This window comes from Carlito syrichta, unplaced genomic scaffold (assembly GCF_000164805.1).
Source record: "Carlito syrichta isolate Samal-C Ts95f unplaced genomic scaffold, Tarsius_syrichta-2.0.1 Scaffold302440, whole genome shotgun sequence".
NCBI classification, from domain to species: domain Eukaryota; kingdom Metazoa; phylum Chordata; class Mammalia; order Primates; family Tarsiidae; genus Carlito; species Carlito syrichta.
Genome location: NW_007246536.1, coordinates 469,501 through 488,731, shown reverse-complemented (window position 1 = coordinate 488,731; position 19,231 = coordinate 469,501). Strand labels below are relative to the sequence as shown.

Here is a 19,231-nt window from a genome sequence, read left to right as displayed (position 1 = left end):
TGCTACCATACCCGGCTGATTTTTTTTTTTTTTTTATTGTAGAGATGAGGTCTCGCCAAGTTGCCCGGGCGGAAACCGTGGGCTCAGGCAATCCACTCACCTCAGCCTCCCAAAGTGCGGGATTACAAGGCTGAGCCACCGAGCCCGGCTGTTCTTATTACTTATTATAACTACTGATGACGTAGAAAGTCTAGGGGTCTCAGGGTTTCTTAACGTTGTGTGAAAATTCTGTAGGATTGTGCATTTTTCTAGAAAGAGAGCCAGTAGCTTTCATAAAAGTATTCCTGTAATCCCAGCACTTTGAGAGGCAGAGACAAGAGGATTGCCTGAGCCCAGGAGTTTAAGCCCAGCCTGGGCAACTTGGCGAGACCTTGTCTCCACAATAAATCAAAAAATTAGCCAGGCATGGTAGCACGCACTTGTGGTTCTAGCTACTTGGAAGACTGAGGAGGAAGGATCACCTGATTCTAGCAGGTCGATGCTGTGTGGCTATGATCATGGCACTGCACTATAACCTGGCGACAGAGTGAGACTCTGACTCAAAAAATATATATATATATAAATAAAAACATGCTAAGGGCCTGGGTCTCAGTCAGGCCTGCGGTGACTCAGCATGCTTGTGACAGCAGAGCTTTATTGCTCACAGTCCTGGAGGCTGGAGGCCCAGGAGGAGGGTACATCAGTCATGTGGGAGGGCCTCCTTTTGGCTTACCTCACCTGGTAGAGATGGGAAAAAAGCTCTCTCTCACATGGGCACTGATCCCCTCTGGTGGGCCTGCCCTCAGGACCTGGGTGGGTGTGCATGATACCATCCCATTAGGATTAGGGCTCCTCAGGCCAGAAACGGTGAAGATGTGTAGATTCCCACATCAGTGCCTATATAATGGGAGAGGTGTCTGGTTTTGTGGCTGTCTTCTATCTTTTAAAACAGTTTTAGGATCAGCATTCTGATTTGCTCATTGTAGAAACAATTAGAAAAATAGCTAAGCAGAAAGAGAATAAAGATTACCAGTAATCTCTTCACACAGAGAGCATGAACTGGTAACACGTTCTAAAAACTGTGACCACATTACCCTGAGAGGGCCATGTGAACAACTGAAAATATGTCCTGTAAAACATTTCCTGCACATTTTGATCCATCTCCACAGCCAAACTCCCCCCTCCTTCTCTCTCTCTCTGTCTCCCTTCTTCCCTCCCTCCTACCTTCTCTTTCTGTCTCTTTCCCTCCTCCCATCTTCTCTCTCTCCCCTTCCCTCCCTCCTACCTTCTCTAGCTCTCTTCTTCCCGCCTCCCCTTGTCTCTCTTTCTTTATTGTTTGTAGTTTTTTATTCCCATAAAATTCAAATGTACACAGAAGTGGTGAGTGTGGCATGGTTAGCTTCCCATGGGCACTGCTCGGGACCCGTGATGTCAACGCTTCTGCCTGCCTTGGTCATCTCTCCTTCCACATCCCTCCCCATCATCAAACTGATCTATTGTTATGCAAATCCCGGGTGACATATCATTTCATTTGTAATGTCATTTCTATGTTATATATCTCTAAAAGGGTACAAAGACTTTTTTTTTTTTCGGCGTAAGACCATTATCACACCTGAAAGTCATTCCTTTGAATTATTATTCACTCAGTTCTTGTTTTGTTTCTCTGGTGATGTCGTATTTTTAGCGGTAGGTTAATTCCCATCAGAACCTGCACGTGTCCTGTATGTGGCACTTGACCTACATGTACCTCCATCTGAAGCCTGCCCTCTCCCGCTTCCCTTTTCCCCTTGTGGTTTACATATTGAAGAAGTCAGGTGTGTGTCCTGTGGAAGTTCCCGCATTTTGGATGGCTCCTGCAGTATCCATAATGTGTCCACCACCCTGCCCTTGGTTTTTCATTTCATCTCCCTATTTTACGTTTGTCTTTTATCTTGCCTTCTTTGGATCCATTCATTTCTATTTTGGTGTCTATGACATTGCTAGTTCCAGATTCTTCCTAGAGATGAGCCTCGTATCCCGACCTCATTCATCTCTGATACACTGGATCTCCCTCCTCCTTGTGCTAGTTTTGTGATGCGCTCATGCGTTCTAACCGGTTTCGAGTGTTCTAATCCATTACCATTTCCCGATTCTTTTTGTTACTCACTTTATTTCCAGAATAACTTTCAGTACTTTTAAGCACCAACACTGGGACCGTATTGTCAGTTATAACTGCAGACTTGTGGGCTTGGTTTTCCAGTGAGGGTATGCTCCTTGGCCCCATCGCCTACCTTCTGCATCTGACCCCTGCCCTCTGGCCTCCGGCCAGCCCCTGTCTGCCATGTTTCTTAATAACTCTACCTGCTTCTCTTGGTCCTGTTGCTGCTGCCCTGACTCAGGCCGTCATCTCTGGCCAGCCTTGATGAATCTGTAACTTCCTACAGCTTTCCTACTTTTTCTCCTGTCTTCTGTGTTCCTCTCCCTCCTCAAGTGTGGTAGTGGCCTCCAGTTTCATTTAAAATCCCACTGCCCACAGGTTCTTACATGACCGGCTCTGTCCACCCCTGCAGAGCCATCCCTTGCTATTCTCCATCTTACTCTGCTTGAGTGTAGCTTCTCAAGCCTCTTTCTTGCCCTGGGTCCTTTGCATGTGCCATTTTCTGTACAGGGTGTGCATCACCTGCCCCCTCATGTTGACCAATTCCTCTTCGGATTTCAGCCTTCACTGAAGCCTGAAGCCTTAATGAAGTCTCCATGTATTCTCAACACTACACTTTTCTGTGATGCCCTTAGTTGTATTTGTATATTTGTGTATATTTTTTATTCAGACTCTGTCTTCCTCACTAAACTGATGAGGACAGGAGAGTGTCTGTTTTGCTTCTCTCTTGGGAGCCCAAACAGTATGTGGCATGTAGGAATTGCTCTCTAGGTAGCTGAGTAAATGAATAAATGAAAATGCTTCTCATATTTCCTGAAGAAAACTATATGTTATGGGAAAATATTTTGACATTTTTCATGAGCTAGAATTGAGAACTAATCCGTAGGAAAACTTGGTCTATACTGGTAGTCCTGAAATTATTTTTTTGTAAGGGAATATATCATTTTAATAAAAAGTATGTGTGTGTGTTTGTATGTTTGTATATATGTGGATGTGTATATATATATACAGGCTATACTTTTTTTTTGAATCGGGGTCTCACTCTGTTGCCCAGACTGGAGTGTAGTAGCATGCTCATGGCCTATTTCAACCTTGACCTCCTGGGTTCAGGCAATCTTTCTACCTCAGCCTCCTGAATAGCTGGGACTACAAGTGCATGCCACCACACCTGGCTAACTTTTTGCTTTTTTTGTAGAGAAGAGATCTTGCTATGTTACCCAGACTGGGACGTTTTAAAGAATAGTTAAGATACCCATATTTTCAACACCTAGATAAGAAGTGGAACGTTCTCAATGACCCTGAAACCCTCCGTGTGTTTCTCTGCAGCGTGATCCTCTCAGTCTCATCCTTTGCCCCAGAGGGAACCGCTCACTTCAGTTTCATGTGTTGATACTTGTTTTTCTTTATAGTTTGACACACACATGCATGTGTAATTTTAGATGTTTTCTTAGTTTTGCATGCTATGGCCCTTGCATACTTGAAATTGTGCACAAGTGTTCTTCCAAAACTGCTGTTGTCCTGAATGCCATGCTTTTGAGATTCACATCTCTTTGGTGTGGTTCATTCATTCAGATCACTCTGCAGTATGTGTGCCATGGCAGGAATAGACAACAGCTGGCCTTGTCCCATGATCTGTCCTGTTTGTGGGTCTGTAGATAAGCCTTCTTGGGCAGGGCTTCTGGGCCACACAGTAGGTGTCTCTGGGGGATCCCACTGGGTCATGGGACACGCATGCCTTCAGATCTCCTGGTGACACCAGGTTCTTCCTACAGTGATGGTGAGTTCTGAGTTGAGTTTCTGATGTTGACCCTCCTTTGTATTTTTGTGATAAACTCAACTTGGGCTTTATATTTTATATACATTACTGGATTTTGAGATCTACAATTTTGTTTAGGGTTTTGACTATTGATGAGACTGACTGCAACCTTCTCCTTCTCATACTTGACTTGTATATTTCGGAATCAACCTTCTTCCAAAAAAGAGAACAAATTTTACAGGATTTGTGTAAGTTTTGATCTATCTTTTTGAATGATTGATAAAACTCATGACCTCTCTTTTCATCTCTAAATACACAGTGCGGTTTGGCTTGCTTTTGATATTTATTTGAATGGAATCCTAGGCATGTGTATGTTTGTGTCTGTGTTTTGCTCAGTTTCCCTTGTGAGATTTGTCTGTGTGGTTGCATGATGTTTCCGATCATTCATTTTCACTTCCATATAGTATTCTATGGCATGAACATACCACAGTTCCCTAATCCATTTACTGTTGATGGATATTTGGTTGTTTCCTATTTGGGGCAATTTTTTTTTTTTTTCTGAGTTGGAGTCTCACTCTGTCGCCCAGACTGGAGTGCAGTGGCCGCTCCCGGCCACCGCAGCCTCGACCTGCTGGGCTCCGGCGATCCTTCCGCCTCAGCCTTCCGAGTAGCCGGAATTACAGGCATGCGCTACCATGCTCGGCTGATTTTTTGATTTATTGTAGAGATGAGGTCTCGCTGCCCAGGCGGGTCTCGAACCCGCGGGCTCAGGCAATCTACTCACCTCAGCCTCCCAAAGGCACGGGATTACAGGCTGAGCCACCGAGCCTGGCTTATTTGGGGCAATTTTGAGCAGTGCTGCTAAGAACATTTTAATATATATAGCCTGATGTATATAGGCCCAGCCTCTTTAGGATGCAGACCAGGAAGTGGATGTGATAGGTCGTATGGTATAAGCTCATCTTTAACATTAGAAAGTGTCAGATTCCCAAGATGATGCCAGTTGACACATCCATGCCTGGGCACGTTCGCTTTTAATCTGTCGGGCCACTCTCAGATGTCTTCACTATGTATTCTTTTATCCAGTAAATGTGATCCCCTCCCCCCCATCTGCTGTGTAAATGTCTAAGGCACTGAGGATACCGAGAGAGCCTTGCCTTCCCAGAACTTCCAGCATGAAGACAGACTTTAATGAAAAGATGGACAATTAGTTGTATAATCACGAATATGAAACGAAGAGGCAGAGTGCCCCTGGGCTTATGACTGGAAGCCGGCACACTGGGGCATCATGCCTCATTTCTGTTGCCGGTGAACCCTCACCCATCTGTGTAGCTGGCCTGTCCTTGTTGGTGGCCTTTGAAATTGACCCATCATGTGGCATTCTGTGTGGACTTTCAGAAGACACAGAGGACAGGCATGGTCACATCTGTCGTTTCTCTTTTGCCTGTGAACAGGTCAGCTGACCCAGAAATGCAAATGTCACCTCCTCAAGTATATATAGTACAGAAGCTGTTGCCTGGCTTGTTACTTCCTGGAGCATGGCCAGAAATGCGAGTCTGTGCCCAGACATTCCTCTGAAAGGGGTGTGTGTGTGTGTGTGTGTGTGTGTGTGTGTGTGTGTGTGTGTGTGTGTTTTGAGACAGAGTCTCACTCTATTGCCCAGGCTTGGAAGTCTCAAGTGATCTTCCCACCTCTGCCTCCCAAGTAGCCAAGACTACAGGCATGTACCACCATACCTGGCTAGATTTTGCATTTCTTTTATAGAGATGAGGACTCACTATGTTGCCGAGGCTGATCTCAAACTTCTGGATTCAAGTGATCCTCCTGCCTCGGCCTCCCAAAGTGCTGGGATTTGTAGGCATGAGCCACTGTGTCAGCCACCTCTGAAAATTGTGGACAATACCATAGTGTTTATAATCGTGGGATCAGCCTGTTCACATGTGGCTTGTGGAAGTGGATGTGTGTGTGAGTGTGTCTTTCTGGAAAATGGAGCAACCTGAGAAACCTAAGTTCACCCCCGCCATGATGATGAGGTCAAAAAATGATTGCTTTGAGGCAAGAGTGTCTTTTCTCTGAAGTTACTTGGATTATCACCACCATCTTCTAAGCTCCTTCCGCTGGTTGGGATCCTAGGCGTCCAGGCCGAAGCCCTTCTGTGCTATCCTGGCCAGGGGGGTCAGCAGCAGGGAACTCCCATGGGCTGCTTTCTGTGTTTATAAAGTCTGATTATTCGAGAGGCCTCTGCTTCATAAGAAGCCATGCTGCCATGACTGTCTCTATTACTGTCCGATGTTGGGTATGCAGGAAGGCCTCATAGGATGGGCCTGTCACGGGGAGGAGTGGGGAACCCAGAGTGGGTCCTGTTGCCTGGGGGCCAGCCTGTGGGTGGTGCTTCCGTTGGAACTACCAACACCCCCATTCGCAACATCTTGGTGGGGCTGAACTACCCCCGGCCCAGGGCCGGGGGGGCTCCCGGGCATCCCAGTCATGGTAGACTTTTCTGCCAGCCGGCATGCTTTCAAAAAAACAGCACTTTTCTTTTTGTCTGGGGCTCACCTTATGAGTGTTGCTTATGGCTGCAGTCAAATGTCACCAAGGCAAGGCATTCATGGAGACGGCTTCACTCTGCGGTGGACCAGTGAGCCTCCCCAGTGTAACACGGAACTGACTCCTGGGCAACCTTGACGTGGGCACTTTGGATTGGTGCCTGGGACTTTCACACAGTCCAAGCATCCCCTTGACTGCCCTTTATTGGAGGGAGGGCTGACTTTTGTTGTTGTGGGTTTAATTTCCCCCCTTTCCATTTAAGCTGGGTTTTTGCTCTGCAGATCTGTTACTTTTCAGTGCTTCTCCATGGCTCTCAGACATGTCTGTCTGCTACTGAGCTGAGGGTGGGCTTAGGAACTGCTTGCCAGGGACCGACTTCACAGCTCCTCATTGCTTTGTAGTGTTCAGGTGGGTCCAGCTGAGCTTCTGAGGCCTCCCCGGCCAGGCGTGGGGCTGGGGTGAGGTGGCACTCACTTGGGGAGTCTGAGGCCTGAGTCTCACCAGCTGCAGCTGCCACTTCCCCAAGCCCACCACTAGGCACTGTCATAAACCAGCATGTTTTCAACTCATGAAACCTGACTGGGTCGCTCTGTTGCCCAGGCTGGAGTGCAGTGGCACCATCATAGTTCTCCACAACCTTGAACTCCTGGGATCAAGCAGTCCCTCCTGTTTTGGCCTCCCAGAGGCCTGGGACTACAGGTGTGCGCCACTGTGCCCAGCCTGAATATGACTTTAGTTACTCAAGAACTTGGCAACGCTCAAGATTTATATGTACACCTTGTGTATTAATTTGGCTATTAATTGATCTCTTTTTTTTTTTTTTTTAGTTGGAGTTTCACTCTGTCGCCCAGACTGGAGTGCAGTGGCCGCGCCCGGCCACCGCAGCCTCGACCTGCTGGGCTCTGGCGATCCTTCTGCCTCAGCCTTCCACGTAGCTAGAACTACAGGCGCTACCATGCCTGGCTAATTTTTTGATTTATTGTAGAGATGAGGTCTCGCCTGCCCAGGCGGGTCTCAAACACGCCGGCTCAGGCAAACCGCTCACCTCAGCCTCCCAAAGGCGCAGGATTACAGGCTGAGCCACTGAGCCCGGCTTATTTATTGATTTCTAGTTAATAACCTTATGTAGTTAATTATGTAGTAATTGATTTGTAGTTAATCACTTTAAGCAGGAAAGCAGTAGGATGTCTCTTCTCCCCTCTTTATAAGAGTTTACTGAGGAACCCCATGCCCCGAATTAAGAGAGAAAGAAGGAGGAGGTGCAGCCGGGGGTCTTGACACTGAAAGCATTGGTGTCTCGTGGTGATGTTCCTTCCCTTGGAGATGAGCGGCATTTCCACCCAGGCCAGAGTGAGATCCTGTGTGGGAAGAAAATGGTTTTCTTTTTGGCAGCTTTCTTGAAAGAGACAGAGAGAAGAAAAAGAAACACAAAAACTCTAAAAAAAAACCCCAACCAAACCCCTTCTCCTTCCCAGAAAGTGTCACTGGATCTCTCACTGCTGTTGACTATCAGTCTAAGGAGGAGAGACGCTTACAGATAGAAGGTGGAAATGCCCCATGTCGCCATCCCTGGGGCTGAGTCCCTGAGTGAGGCTGTCTCACACTGCAGTACCAGAAGCAGGTTGTATTTGGAAGTGAGGAAGGTACAGCCACTTTTTCAGCAAACGAATTCGACACATACCCTGACTCTCTCTTCCTGAAATCATTAAGAGGTGGGAAAGATATGCATCCACCAGGACAAAATATTTTTTGTCTTTTCTGCCTCTTTGTACAAGATCTTAAGTAGAACTAGAGCCTGGCTAGCTCATTTATTTATTTCAGTTGGCTGCAACTCACATTTTTTTTTTCCCTCCCCACAGGACCATTCAAACCAATAACATTTTTTTTTTTAGCAATTAAAACATATACTATCTGTGGGTTATTTAAAAAAATCAGTAATAGGAATGTATAAAAAAGAAAATAAGCCAGGCATGGTGGCTCATGCCTGTAATCCCAGCCCTTTGGGAGGCTGAGGCTAGAGGATTGCCTGAGCCCAGGGTTGGAGACCAGCCGGGGCAACTTGGTGAGACCTCATCTCTATAATAAATCAAATTAGCTGGGCATGGTGGCGCGTGTCTGTAGTTTCAGCTACTTGGAAGGCTGAGGCAGAAGGATAACCTGCGCCCAATAGGTCGAGGCTGCAGTGGCTGTGAGCATGCCACTGAGCTCCACTCCTGTCTGGGTAACAGTGAGACTCTAACTCAAAAAAAAAAAAAAGAAAAGAAAATTAGTCACTCATGATCTGCCATGCAGTGCCAGAATTGGCATTTAGATGCCTTTCCATTGATTCAGTCTTTTGTTTAATTATTATTGATTCAGTAAATATTCGTTGATTACCTACTAGATGCTGGGAATGACTGCAGGTGCTAGAGGTATGGTGGTTCCAAGAGAAAAGAGGATCCCTGCTCTTTTGTTTAATGCATAGCACATGGAAAGCTATGCATTGTGCCTAAGGGCTGCTTTAGCTATATGCCACAAATGTTGCTGTCATGTTTTCTTTGCCATTAGTTAAAAAATGTTTTCTATTTCTCTTTTCATTTTTTTCTTTTGTCCAAGAATTAATTACAAGTATGCCTTTTAATTTCCAATTATTTGGGATTTTCCTAGATGCCCATATGATACTGATTTCTAATCTCATTGTATTTAGGGGATATATTCTGTACTATTTCAAGTGTTTAAAATTTCTTGGGATATGTCCTATGTCCTAACATGTGGTCTCTCCTGGTAATGTACCATCTGCGCTTGCAAACAGGGTTTCCCAGCCCTGGAACTATGGACATCTTGGATCAGATAGTTCTTTGTTGTGGGGCACTGAACACCCTGTGCATTATGGGATGTTTTGCAGCATCTCTGGTTTCTACCCACTAGATGCTGGTAGCATCTCCCAAGAGGCAACAGTGAAAAGTGTTTCTAGATGTGTCCCCTGTTGAGAAGCAAGGAGTTGTGTGTGCTTGGCAGTTGCTGAGTGCAGTATTCCTTGACTGTCAGATGGGTCTAGTGGTCAACGAAGGTACTCAGGTCTTATATGTCTTTGTGGACTTCCTCCTCTGAGCTTAACTTTACTTTTCTTTTCTTTTCTTTTCTTGAGTTGGAGTCTCTGTCCCAGACTGGAGTGCAGTGGCACAATCACAGCTCACTGCAGCCTCAACCTCCTGGGTCAGGTCATCCTTCTGCCTCAGTTTCCCAGGTAGCTGGGACTAAGGGCATGGGCCACCATGCCTGGCTAATTTTTAAATTTTTGTAGAGATGAGTTCTCACTATGTTACTGAGGCTACTTTTGAACTCCTGGGCTCAAGCAATCCTCCTGCCTCAGCCTCCCAAAGTGCTGGCTGGGATGACAGGTATGAACCTCTGTGCCCGGCCTCAGTCATTATTTTTCAAATGGTTTTTCTGCCCTGCTCTCTCTGCTTTTCTTCCAAGACTCTGATGGCATGCACTATTCCCTCTGAAAGGTCTCAAGTGTCTGTTAATGTTTGCTTCCTTCTTTTGTCTTTAGTTCTCTCCTTAGATAATCTCCATTGATCTGTCTTCAAGTCCCCTTGTTTATACCTCTGTTATCTCCACACTGCTGTTGAAATCATTCAGTATGTTGTATTTTTCAGTTCTGGAATTTCTGCTTGATTCTTTTTTATTTCTGTTTCTCTGCTGAGATTTCCTATTTCTTGATTCCTCATGAGTGTATTTTCTTTGACTTTACTCAGTTGTTATAATAGTGTCCTTAAAATCCTCATCTGTTCATTCCAATAGCGGGCCCATCCCAGGACTGGTCTCAGTTTATTTTCATTTAAGAATGTCTTAGCCGGGCTTGGTGGCTCAGCCTGTAATCCTGCACTTTGGGAGGCTGAGGTGAGTGGATTGCCTGAGCCCACGGGTTCGAGACCCGCCTGGGAAACTTTGCGAGACCTCATCTCTACAATAAATCAAAAAATCAGCTGGGCGTGGTAGTGTGTGCCTGTAATTCCGGCTACTCGGAAGGCTGAGGCGGAAGGATCACTGGATCCCCGCAGGTCGAGGCTGCGGTACACTCCAGTCTGGGTGACAGAGTGAGACTCCAACTCAAAAAACAAAAAAAATAGCTAGTCAAGGTAGTACATGCCTGTAGTTCTGGGTACTTGGAAGGCTGAGATGGAAGGATCTCCAGAGCCCAGTGGGTTGATGCTGGGGTGGCTGTGTGTGTGCCATGGCACTTCAGGCTGGGTGACAGAGTGAGACTCCAACTAAAAAAAAAAAAGGATGTCTTAAATAAGACACTGTCACATGTTGTAAGTGGGGGTCTCCTCCAGGACATTGACTTTGCATTCTTCAAAGTGCTGCATTTCTTCAGTTTTTACTGGTGGTTATCTCAGTCAGACGCAAACTAGATTGTGTTCCTGGGTGGCCACTGTACTTGTGGGTCAGCCCCTCTGTCCAACCGAGCTGCCGTGGGTGTGGCTTGGGTTCGACCAGAGTGCACAGAATTGGGGAAACCCTCTCAGATTCTGCCTGGCCTCCCAGGTTCAGTCTTGTGGCTTGAAGACCAGCAGGACTGAGTGTCCCCCATGTACCCCATTGGGAGGTGTGGAAATATGTCTTGCATGTGGCCCTGCCTGCCTGTTAGTGTGGGTGCCCCAATGCTGTCAGGTGGCCACTGCTGTTGGTGATTGATTATCTGGGCTGACAGTTTTCTGGAGCCGTTTTCTGGAGGAATGTTAGTACACTGGGATCTCAGTCGTCGCAAAGACCATCTTTGCTTGCTTGAGAGTTGTGGATGCAAGTAGGGATCTGCTACATATAGGAGTCATGCGCAGTGAGTGTGGGCTCCAAGCAGCCTGCCCTCCCTCGGTGGACTTGGTTCCCAGTGTGTTGCCTCATGCTCCCTCCCCTCAGGGTCCAGTGTCTACTGAAGCCACCCTCGTGCTCACATGACTGGTGATCAGGGCCCAGAGGCTAGTCTTTTAAATTTCCATTTAGTAAGATGGAAGCAGATGGTTGATTAAAAAAAAAAATAGAATGGACACGATGGTTGTCCAGTTCCCCCTGCTTTGTTGCACCCATCCTGGGACTGAGCCTGAGACAATTGTGTCTCACTCTGACTTGAGCTGGTGTGTGTTGGCCACAGACTGGCTGACCCAGGCTGGACTCAGAGCGTGTGTGTCTGTGGGGCAGCTGGCTACCTGTGATGCAGGATGCTGGGGGCTTTACTTTCGCCTGGGCATTGGGGCACAGCGGCCAGGGTACCTGAGTTAGGACAGCATCCCTCCTGCTCCTGGGCACGGAGGCCCACCTGGGCTCACCCTGACGCCAGGGGTGGCTCTCCAAGTGATTGCTCGGCCTCTGCCAGTAGCCTGCCTCACAGCACCCCTGGCAATGCCAGCCATGGGGCGGCACAGAGTCTCAAAGAAAGGGGCTCAGTAGAGTCATCCAGCAGGAGGCAGTTTCAGTATGTGGGGCCACCTCCTCCTCCTCCCACAGCAGGGCATGTGCGTGAAGCACCAAAGCAGCGTGGTGGAAGTGGGCATGTGTGGACATACAGACGCATTGCTGTGCAAGAGCCCTTCGTGGCCTTGACCTCCTGGGTTCAAGCAGTCCTCCCACTTCAGCCTCCCCAGTAGCTGGAGTTGCAGGTGTGCCCCCCCACACTTGGCTAATTTTCTTGGAATAACTTCTGTGTAACTGTAGCCTACTCCCTCGTTTAATATGAGACACATCATGCTTTTCTTGCTCTCACATTTCCTGGCTTTCTGACCATCGTAAGCCGTCTAAACGTCTTGCCCTTCCCTGATCTGAGAGCTTCCTTCTAAAGCTTCCTGTCCTGGCTTCACAGATGAGGAGACTGAGAAACAGTCATCTGCTTGATGGGGGAAGTGGGGGTGGATCTGGGCTGCCCCCATTTATGTCTCAGTCCATATTCCTGTGTGTATTTCTGAACAGGTAAAAGAACATCCACATCTCTGCATTTTTGGGTGGGGGGGTTGCCTAGGCTGGAGTGCAGTGGCATGATAACAGCTACTGAAGCCTCGACCTCCTGGGCTCAGGCCTCCCAAACAGCTGGACTACAGGTGTGCCTCACCATATCCAGCTAATTATTATTATTTTCTTTTTTTGCAGAGACAAGGTTGCTATGTTGCCCGGGCTGTTCTCACACTCCTGGGCTCAAGCAATCCTCCCTCCTCAGCCTCCCAAAGTGCTGGGATCTCAGATGAGCCACCGCGCTTAGCTCACATCTCTGAATATTTCTTTAGATGATTTCTGGAATTTGGGGCCACAGTATAGATGTCACTCTCTTTTTTTTTTTTTTTTTCGTCAGTAAGAGTCTTGCTCTGTTGCCCAGGGTGGAGTGCAGTGGCATGCTCAAAGCCACCCCAGCCTTGATTTGCTGGGCTCAGGTGATCCTTCTGCCTCAGCCTTCCAAGTAGCTGGAACTACAGGTGCACGCCACCATGTCCAGCTAATTTTTTGATTTGTTGTAGAGACGAGGTCTTGCCAAGTTGTGCAGGCTGGTCTTGAACCCCTGGGCTCAGGCAATCCTCTTGTCTTGGCCTCCCAAAGTGCTGGGATCACAGGCGTGAGCCACATGCCCAGCCCACATCTCTGAATATTTCTTTAGATGATTTTTGGAATTTGGGGCCACAGGGTAGATGTCACCCTCTTAAAGGAGAGCCGTTTTCACTTTGCTGCCCCCTGACGAGCTCCTCGGGGTTGCTGCCTGCCCTCCTGTTCCAGGAGCAAGGCAGTGGAGCCACAGGTGGGTCGTGGAACATGTGAGATGTTTGTGCACTTTCTCGTGAGCCTTGACAGGGACACGACCTGGAGCCATGTGGCGTGTCCCATGGAAGGCCAGGGTTAGTGGGTCTGCTGAGCTTGCTCCTGAGCGCTATCCAGAGGATGCTGAGGCAGTCCTGGGTCTGCTTGTCGCCCCCAGCACAAGGCATGCACATGTGGCCACTTCAGGCCAGAGGACGGCTTGACATGTCGTCAGCAAGACTCCAGCCCACTGTGCAGCTGACCCTGGCCCCACACACAGCTGGAATGAAGGGGATCGGGAAGTTGGGTACTCCAAGGACTGGCAGAAAGTGAGGATGCCCATGAAGGGGTGGCCCTCTGGGGGCAGCGTTTCCAAGTCCTTGTCCTTTCTCCATTTCCATTTTTACCACCGGGTCAGCCTGGGCTTTGTGGATATTGGGTGCTTCGTACCTAGAAACCACAGGGGAAATGAATGGACAGAAATCGGGTTCGGTTCTAATGGTTAAAATGTTGTGGCTGTGCATGCAGACTCATGCCTGTAAATCCCAGCACTTGGGGATGCTAAGGTGTGAGGATCACTTGGGGACAGGAGTTGGAGACCAGCCTGAGCAACATAGTGAGACCTCCATCTGTTAAAAAAAAAGTGCGGAAATTTGTTGGGCGTGGTGGCATGCACATTAGTCCCAGCGACTCAGGAGGCTGAGGTGGAAGGATATCTTGAGCCCAGGAGTCTGAGGCTGCAGTGAGCTGTGATTGGAGCACTGCACTCCAGCCTGGGCAACAAAGAGGCAAAGCAAAATAAAACAAACATAAGAAGAGCTATGAATCAGGACTGGGGTAGGGAAGAGGCTGAGGCAGGAATCTGGGGTTTTCCTCTAGGTCTAGCTGTCTCAAGATGTACTGGGCGCTGGTGAGTTTACGTGTCCATGAGTGGTTGTGTGTACGGCTTTGTGACTCCTGTACACGTCCCCAGTTGCATCCGCCATGTCTGCTGTATATTTTGCACCTAAGACACTTCCTCCTTGTTTTACTTCAGGTGAGCAGTAAAGATGAGGACTTCCTGGACCTCTCTGTTGACGTGGAGCAGAACACCTCCATTACCCACTGTCTCAGGTACCAGGGGACTCCTGCTTCCCATCTGCCAGCAGCAGCAGGGACTCCATGCCTCCTTGGGAAGCCGTCTCCTCTCCTTACACCAATGTGATCCTCCCGTGTCCAATGCTTCCTTCTTGAGAGAGACTGGACACAAGTGTGCAGTGGCTGGAGCGGGTCCCACTGATGAGAGGGAGGGTAAGGGGAGGGCGCTGGCCAGGGCAGTTAAAATAAAGACTTGGTCCTGAACACGAGTACATGCTGGGCTTTCCTCGGTCGGGTGTCTTCCTCTCTCACATACACTCACACTAACACATTCAAACGCACACTCTCACAGATTCTCTCTCTCACACACACACACACACACACACACACACAAACACACAAACACACACACACAGTTAGTAAATGCAAAGGTGCCTGCCATCACCCAGGCTGGAGTGCAGTGGCTTGATTAGGGCTTACAGCAGCCCTGACCTGCTGGGCTCAGGCGAACCTTCTGCCTGAGCCTTCCAAGTAGCTGGAACTACAGGCACGTGCTAACATGCCTGGCAAATTTTTTTTGATTTATTGTAGAGACGAGGTCTCACCATGTTGCCCAGACTGGTCTCGAACCCCTAGTCTCAGGCAATCCTGTCGCCTCGGCCTCCCAAAGTCCTGGGATTACAGGCTTGAGCCACTGTGCCTGGCCCTATTTATTTATTTATTGAATTGGGGTCTCACTCTGTCTTCCAGGCTGGAGTACAGTGGCACAATCACAGCTTACTTTAGCCTTGACCTCCTGGGCTCAGGTGATCCTTCCGCCTCAGCCTCCTGAGTAGCTGGGACTTATGGGCATGTGCCTCCACGCATGGCTAATTTTTTGGATTTTTTTGTAGAGACAGAGTTTTGCTATGTTGTTCAGGCTTATAGTCTCAAACTCCTTGACTCCTAAGCGATCCTCCTGCCCCAGCCTCCCAAAGTGCTAGGATTACAGGCGTGAGCCACGGCCAGGATTACATGCTTGAGGATTTGGGTGGTTTTTGTTGTTGTTATTTGAGTTGATGTCTCACTTTGTCACCCAGGCTTGAGTGCAGTGGCACGCTCATGGCCACTGCAGCCTTGACCTGCAGGATTCAGGTGATCCTTCCACCTCAGCCTACAGGCATGCACCACCACACCTGGCTAATTTTTTGATTTATTATAGAGGTGAGGTCTCGCCAAGTTGTCCAGGCTGGGAAGATTTGTTTTTTAAGCTAGAATTATTAATTTTCTTCTTTACCATTATGTCCACATGTCTCTTCTGATTTGATGTTTCTTTCATTTATTTTGATGACTTAAAAATGTTGTAAGGTAAGGTGGAATTGTGGGATTTGACTGCAAGATGTCTGCCACCTCCTCACTGGAGGGGTTTTGTGTGGTGGATGCAGTGCGGGAAGTGAGACAGTGTTTAACTTCAGAAGGCGGGGCCTGAGCTGTCACATGATCGGGGCTGAGCTAGACTCTGGCAAGCAGCCTGAGGCAGCTTCTGTGCTAGACTCTGGTGAGCTCCTGGCAACTGGCACCCAGGAACACAGAGCACGGGCGAGGGGCTCCCTGCAGTTTCTGAGACTGGAAGGCCAGCGCTGCCAGATCCCTGGGTACCCTGGGAGCAGCCTCCTCAGTCGCCAGTTTGCCCCTTGTGTGATGTCCATTTTTCTGTGCATTGTGACAATGTGACAGGAAGTGCTGCTTGAGGAATTTTTTTTTTCACTTTTACCTGCATTTACTTTATGCTGAATTTATTCCTGTGCCATATGTTTCTGTTTCTTCAGCTTCTTCTGTGCAACCTCCTCCTCTGGGTTAGGGACAATCTGTTCCTTTTCAGGGGGAGCTCATATATGCATTGATCTGACCGCGAGCCCTGTATGCCCGGTGGCATGTCTTGAGGGCTTTGTTCACCTGGATGTGCTCAGTGCCAGAGAATCTGCATCCAAGCCCTTAAGCTCAGCATTACATTCTGCCTTGTTAAGCAAGTGCAGCAACAAATCAGCACTCTTTTTGGGCCACCAACCCTGTGTCCAGCTCCCCTGTCTGGCCTGGGCACACCTCCCAACCTCATTGTTGCAGTGCCGGAAGGGCACATACTGTTTCTGTGAAGTGACGTCTTTCAGATGCTCGGTGGCTTTTTGTATGTGCACGCCCTTTATGGCCTGGATAGTTTCTCGGGTGTTCTTGAAGTGAACGTGCAGGTTGGTGCCTCTGGATTTGCACAACTTTGTGGGGTTCTAGTGGACCATCCTGGCGGGTTACCTCAGGCCGCTTGGGGGAATAGGACAAGGACTTCTTTTTTTTGAGTTGAAGTCTCACTCTGTCGCTCACACTGGAGTGCAGTGGCCGCTCTCGGCCATCGCAACCTCGACCTGCTGGGCTCTGGCGATCCTTCTGCCTCAGCCTTCCAAGTAGCTGGAACTACAGGCACGCGCTACCACACCTGGCTAATTTTTTGATTTATTGTAGAGATGAGGTCTCACCAAGTTGTCCAGGCGAGTCTTGAACCTGCGGGCTCAGGCAATCCACTCACCTCAGCCTCCCAAAGCGCAGGATTACAGGCTGAGCCACTGAGCCCGGCTGTCTTCTTTTTTTTTTTTTTGAAAGCAGGATTTATTGAGAGGACAGAAAAACTCCCACAGTGGGAGGGGACCCAAAGGGATTGCCCTGAGGACGAGGAATTCTTATATCAACTTTCAAACTATTGTTTTGAGTGGCCAAGTCACGATTTTAATTGAAAGTGAACCCAACATAGACATGAGTGTGCACTTGATTGACAGCTGCATGGATAGTAAATCACAGCCTTCCCATCCAGGAATGCTGCCACATTCCTCCAGTTTTTTCTGAGGTTTTTATATACATTGTCTTGGATTTTATAGTTTTGTTTTTTTTTTTAAATCAGAGTCTCACTCTGTCGCCCAGGCTTCCAAATAGCTGGAACCACAGGCATGTGCCACCATGCCCGGCTACATTTTTTACTGTAGAGACAAGGTCTTGCCAAGTTGCCCAGGCTGGTCACAAACTCCTGGGTACAGGCAATCCTCTCACCTCTGCCTCCCAAAGTGCTGGGATTGCAGGTGTGAGCCACCGCACCCAGCTCATTAACACCTTTAAACCACATCATCTGTGTAATAAAGCCTGGTTGTGCTGGCACTCTGTGAATAAGGAGATGCCAGGGGAAGATGTGTCGGAGCTGTGGGGTGCGATGGTTTGCTGGGTGGTCTTATAGCCTCCGAAGCAGGACCCCAGAAATGCTGAGTAGAGTCTCAGTGGCTGGGAAAAAGTGAGAAGCCATGACATATAAAACATGGAGCCACAAGTTGCAAAAGCTCATGATGAAGCAAGTACACAAGTGACAGATGCGGTGCCCCCTCTTTCACACAAGGAGGCCTCTGAGGTTGTATCCTCCTTCAAGGCAGGGTGGGGGCATTGAATCATTTGTGATTTTCTTAGTTCAGTCCTAGGGCAGGTGTGTTTCAACTTCACTACATTTAATTTTGTACTCTTGGAAAATGTGGACTCCCTGAGAAACACTGATTTTCTTTTTTTAATTTATTTTAAAGATATTGGGTACAATTCAGGATTAGGAATACAAGTGGTCATCATACAGATAAAGTGTGGACCTCCCTGTGGTCCCCACTTTGTAAGATTTGAGATCAGATACCCTTATTGATGTGTCCCATCTTGAAACACTGATTATCATTCATGGCACTTCACATGTTGTGCAATTGACTTTTGGGTCCTGACCTCCTGTGTGTGGTGGGTCCTTACTATAGATAGTGTTTTTCTATTGTAATTTTAATTTCCAACCTATAGGCATCCTCTGTTAAATCCTGAGGTGTTTTCCAAATCCGTTGGAAACCCCAGCTCATATCTGTGTCTCATTAAATAAGGCTTATTGGATGATCTCTCCTGGTGAATTTATAATTCGATGAGAAGCGCATGTCCAGTGATGTGGTCTACCAGCAAAACAGATTCGAGTCTTAGGGAGTTTTTCTGATTACTTCTTTCCCCACTTTCACTTAAAAGGTAGGCTGGGCTCGGTGGCTCAGCCTGTAATCCCAGCACTTTGGGAGGCCGAGGCAAGTGGATTGCCTGAGCCCACAGGTTCGAGACCAGCCTGGGCAACTTGGCGAGACCTTGTCTCTACAATAAATAAAAAATTAGCTGGGTGTGGTAGTGTGCACCTGTAGTTCTGGCTACTTGGAAGTCTGAGATGTAAGAATCGCCGGTGTCTAACAAGTCGACACTGGGGTGGCCATGAGTGTGCCACTGCACTCCAGCCTGAATGATAGAGTGAGACTCCAACTCAAAAAAAAAAGTTACCCTACAGGTAATGGAGGGCTTTAAAACGTGGCATACCAGGTTGTTTGGACCTTTTTAAAGATGAAAATATTTTTCTCTACAGAGACTTCAGCAACACAGAAACGCTGTGTAGTGAACAAAAATATTATTGTGAAACATGTTGCAGCAAACAGGAGGCCCAGAAGAGGTACGTAGAGGTTCACCCTGGGTAGCTTGTGTTGTGAGCGGGAATTGGACCCTGGGCCAACAACTTGGCTTTGAACCTCAGCTTCATGGGCTTGTGGCCGTGTGTTGGGAAGTAGTTACTCTCCTCACCAGTAAGCCTGGGATAAGAGTGCTGACACTGATGGAAGGATCACTTGAGCCACGAGTTTGATACGAGTCTGAGAAGCATAGCAAGACTCTGTCTCTATAGACAGTCAAAAAAATTAGCCAGGTGCGGGCTCAGTGGATCAGCCTGTAATCCTGTGCTTTGGGAGGCTGAGGTGAGTGGATTGCCTGAGCCCACGGGTTCGTGACCCATCTGGGCAACTTGGCGAGAGCTCATCTCTACAATAAATCAAAAAATTAGCCAGGCATGGTAGCGCGCGCCTGTAGTTCCAGCTACTTGGAAGGCTGAGGCAGCAGGATCGCTGGAGCCCAGC

General features: G+C 48.1%; 1 protein-coding gene across 4 annotated transcripts in view; it reads left to right on the top strand.

Annotated features, from left to right (window-relative positions):
- The window catches only part of USP46 (ubiquitin specific peptidase 46), a 34,779-nt gene that overhangs the window by 6,370 nt on the left and 9,178 nt on the right, over nt 1–19,231 (top strand). For 3 of the 4 annotated variants that reach the window (XM_008056675.1, XM_021711660.1, XM_021711659.1), the window contains exons 4-5: nt 14,218–14,294; nt 18,691–18,774. In XM_008056675.1, the coding sequence (XP_008054866.1) occupies nt 14,218–14,294; nt 18,691–18,774 (161 nt within the window). The remainder of the gene's footprint in view (nt 1–14,217; nt 14,295–18,690; nt 18,775–19,231) is intronic. The other variant, XM_008056676.1, reaches the window with a different exon arrangement.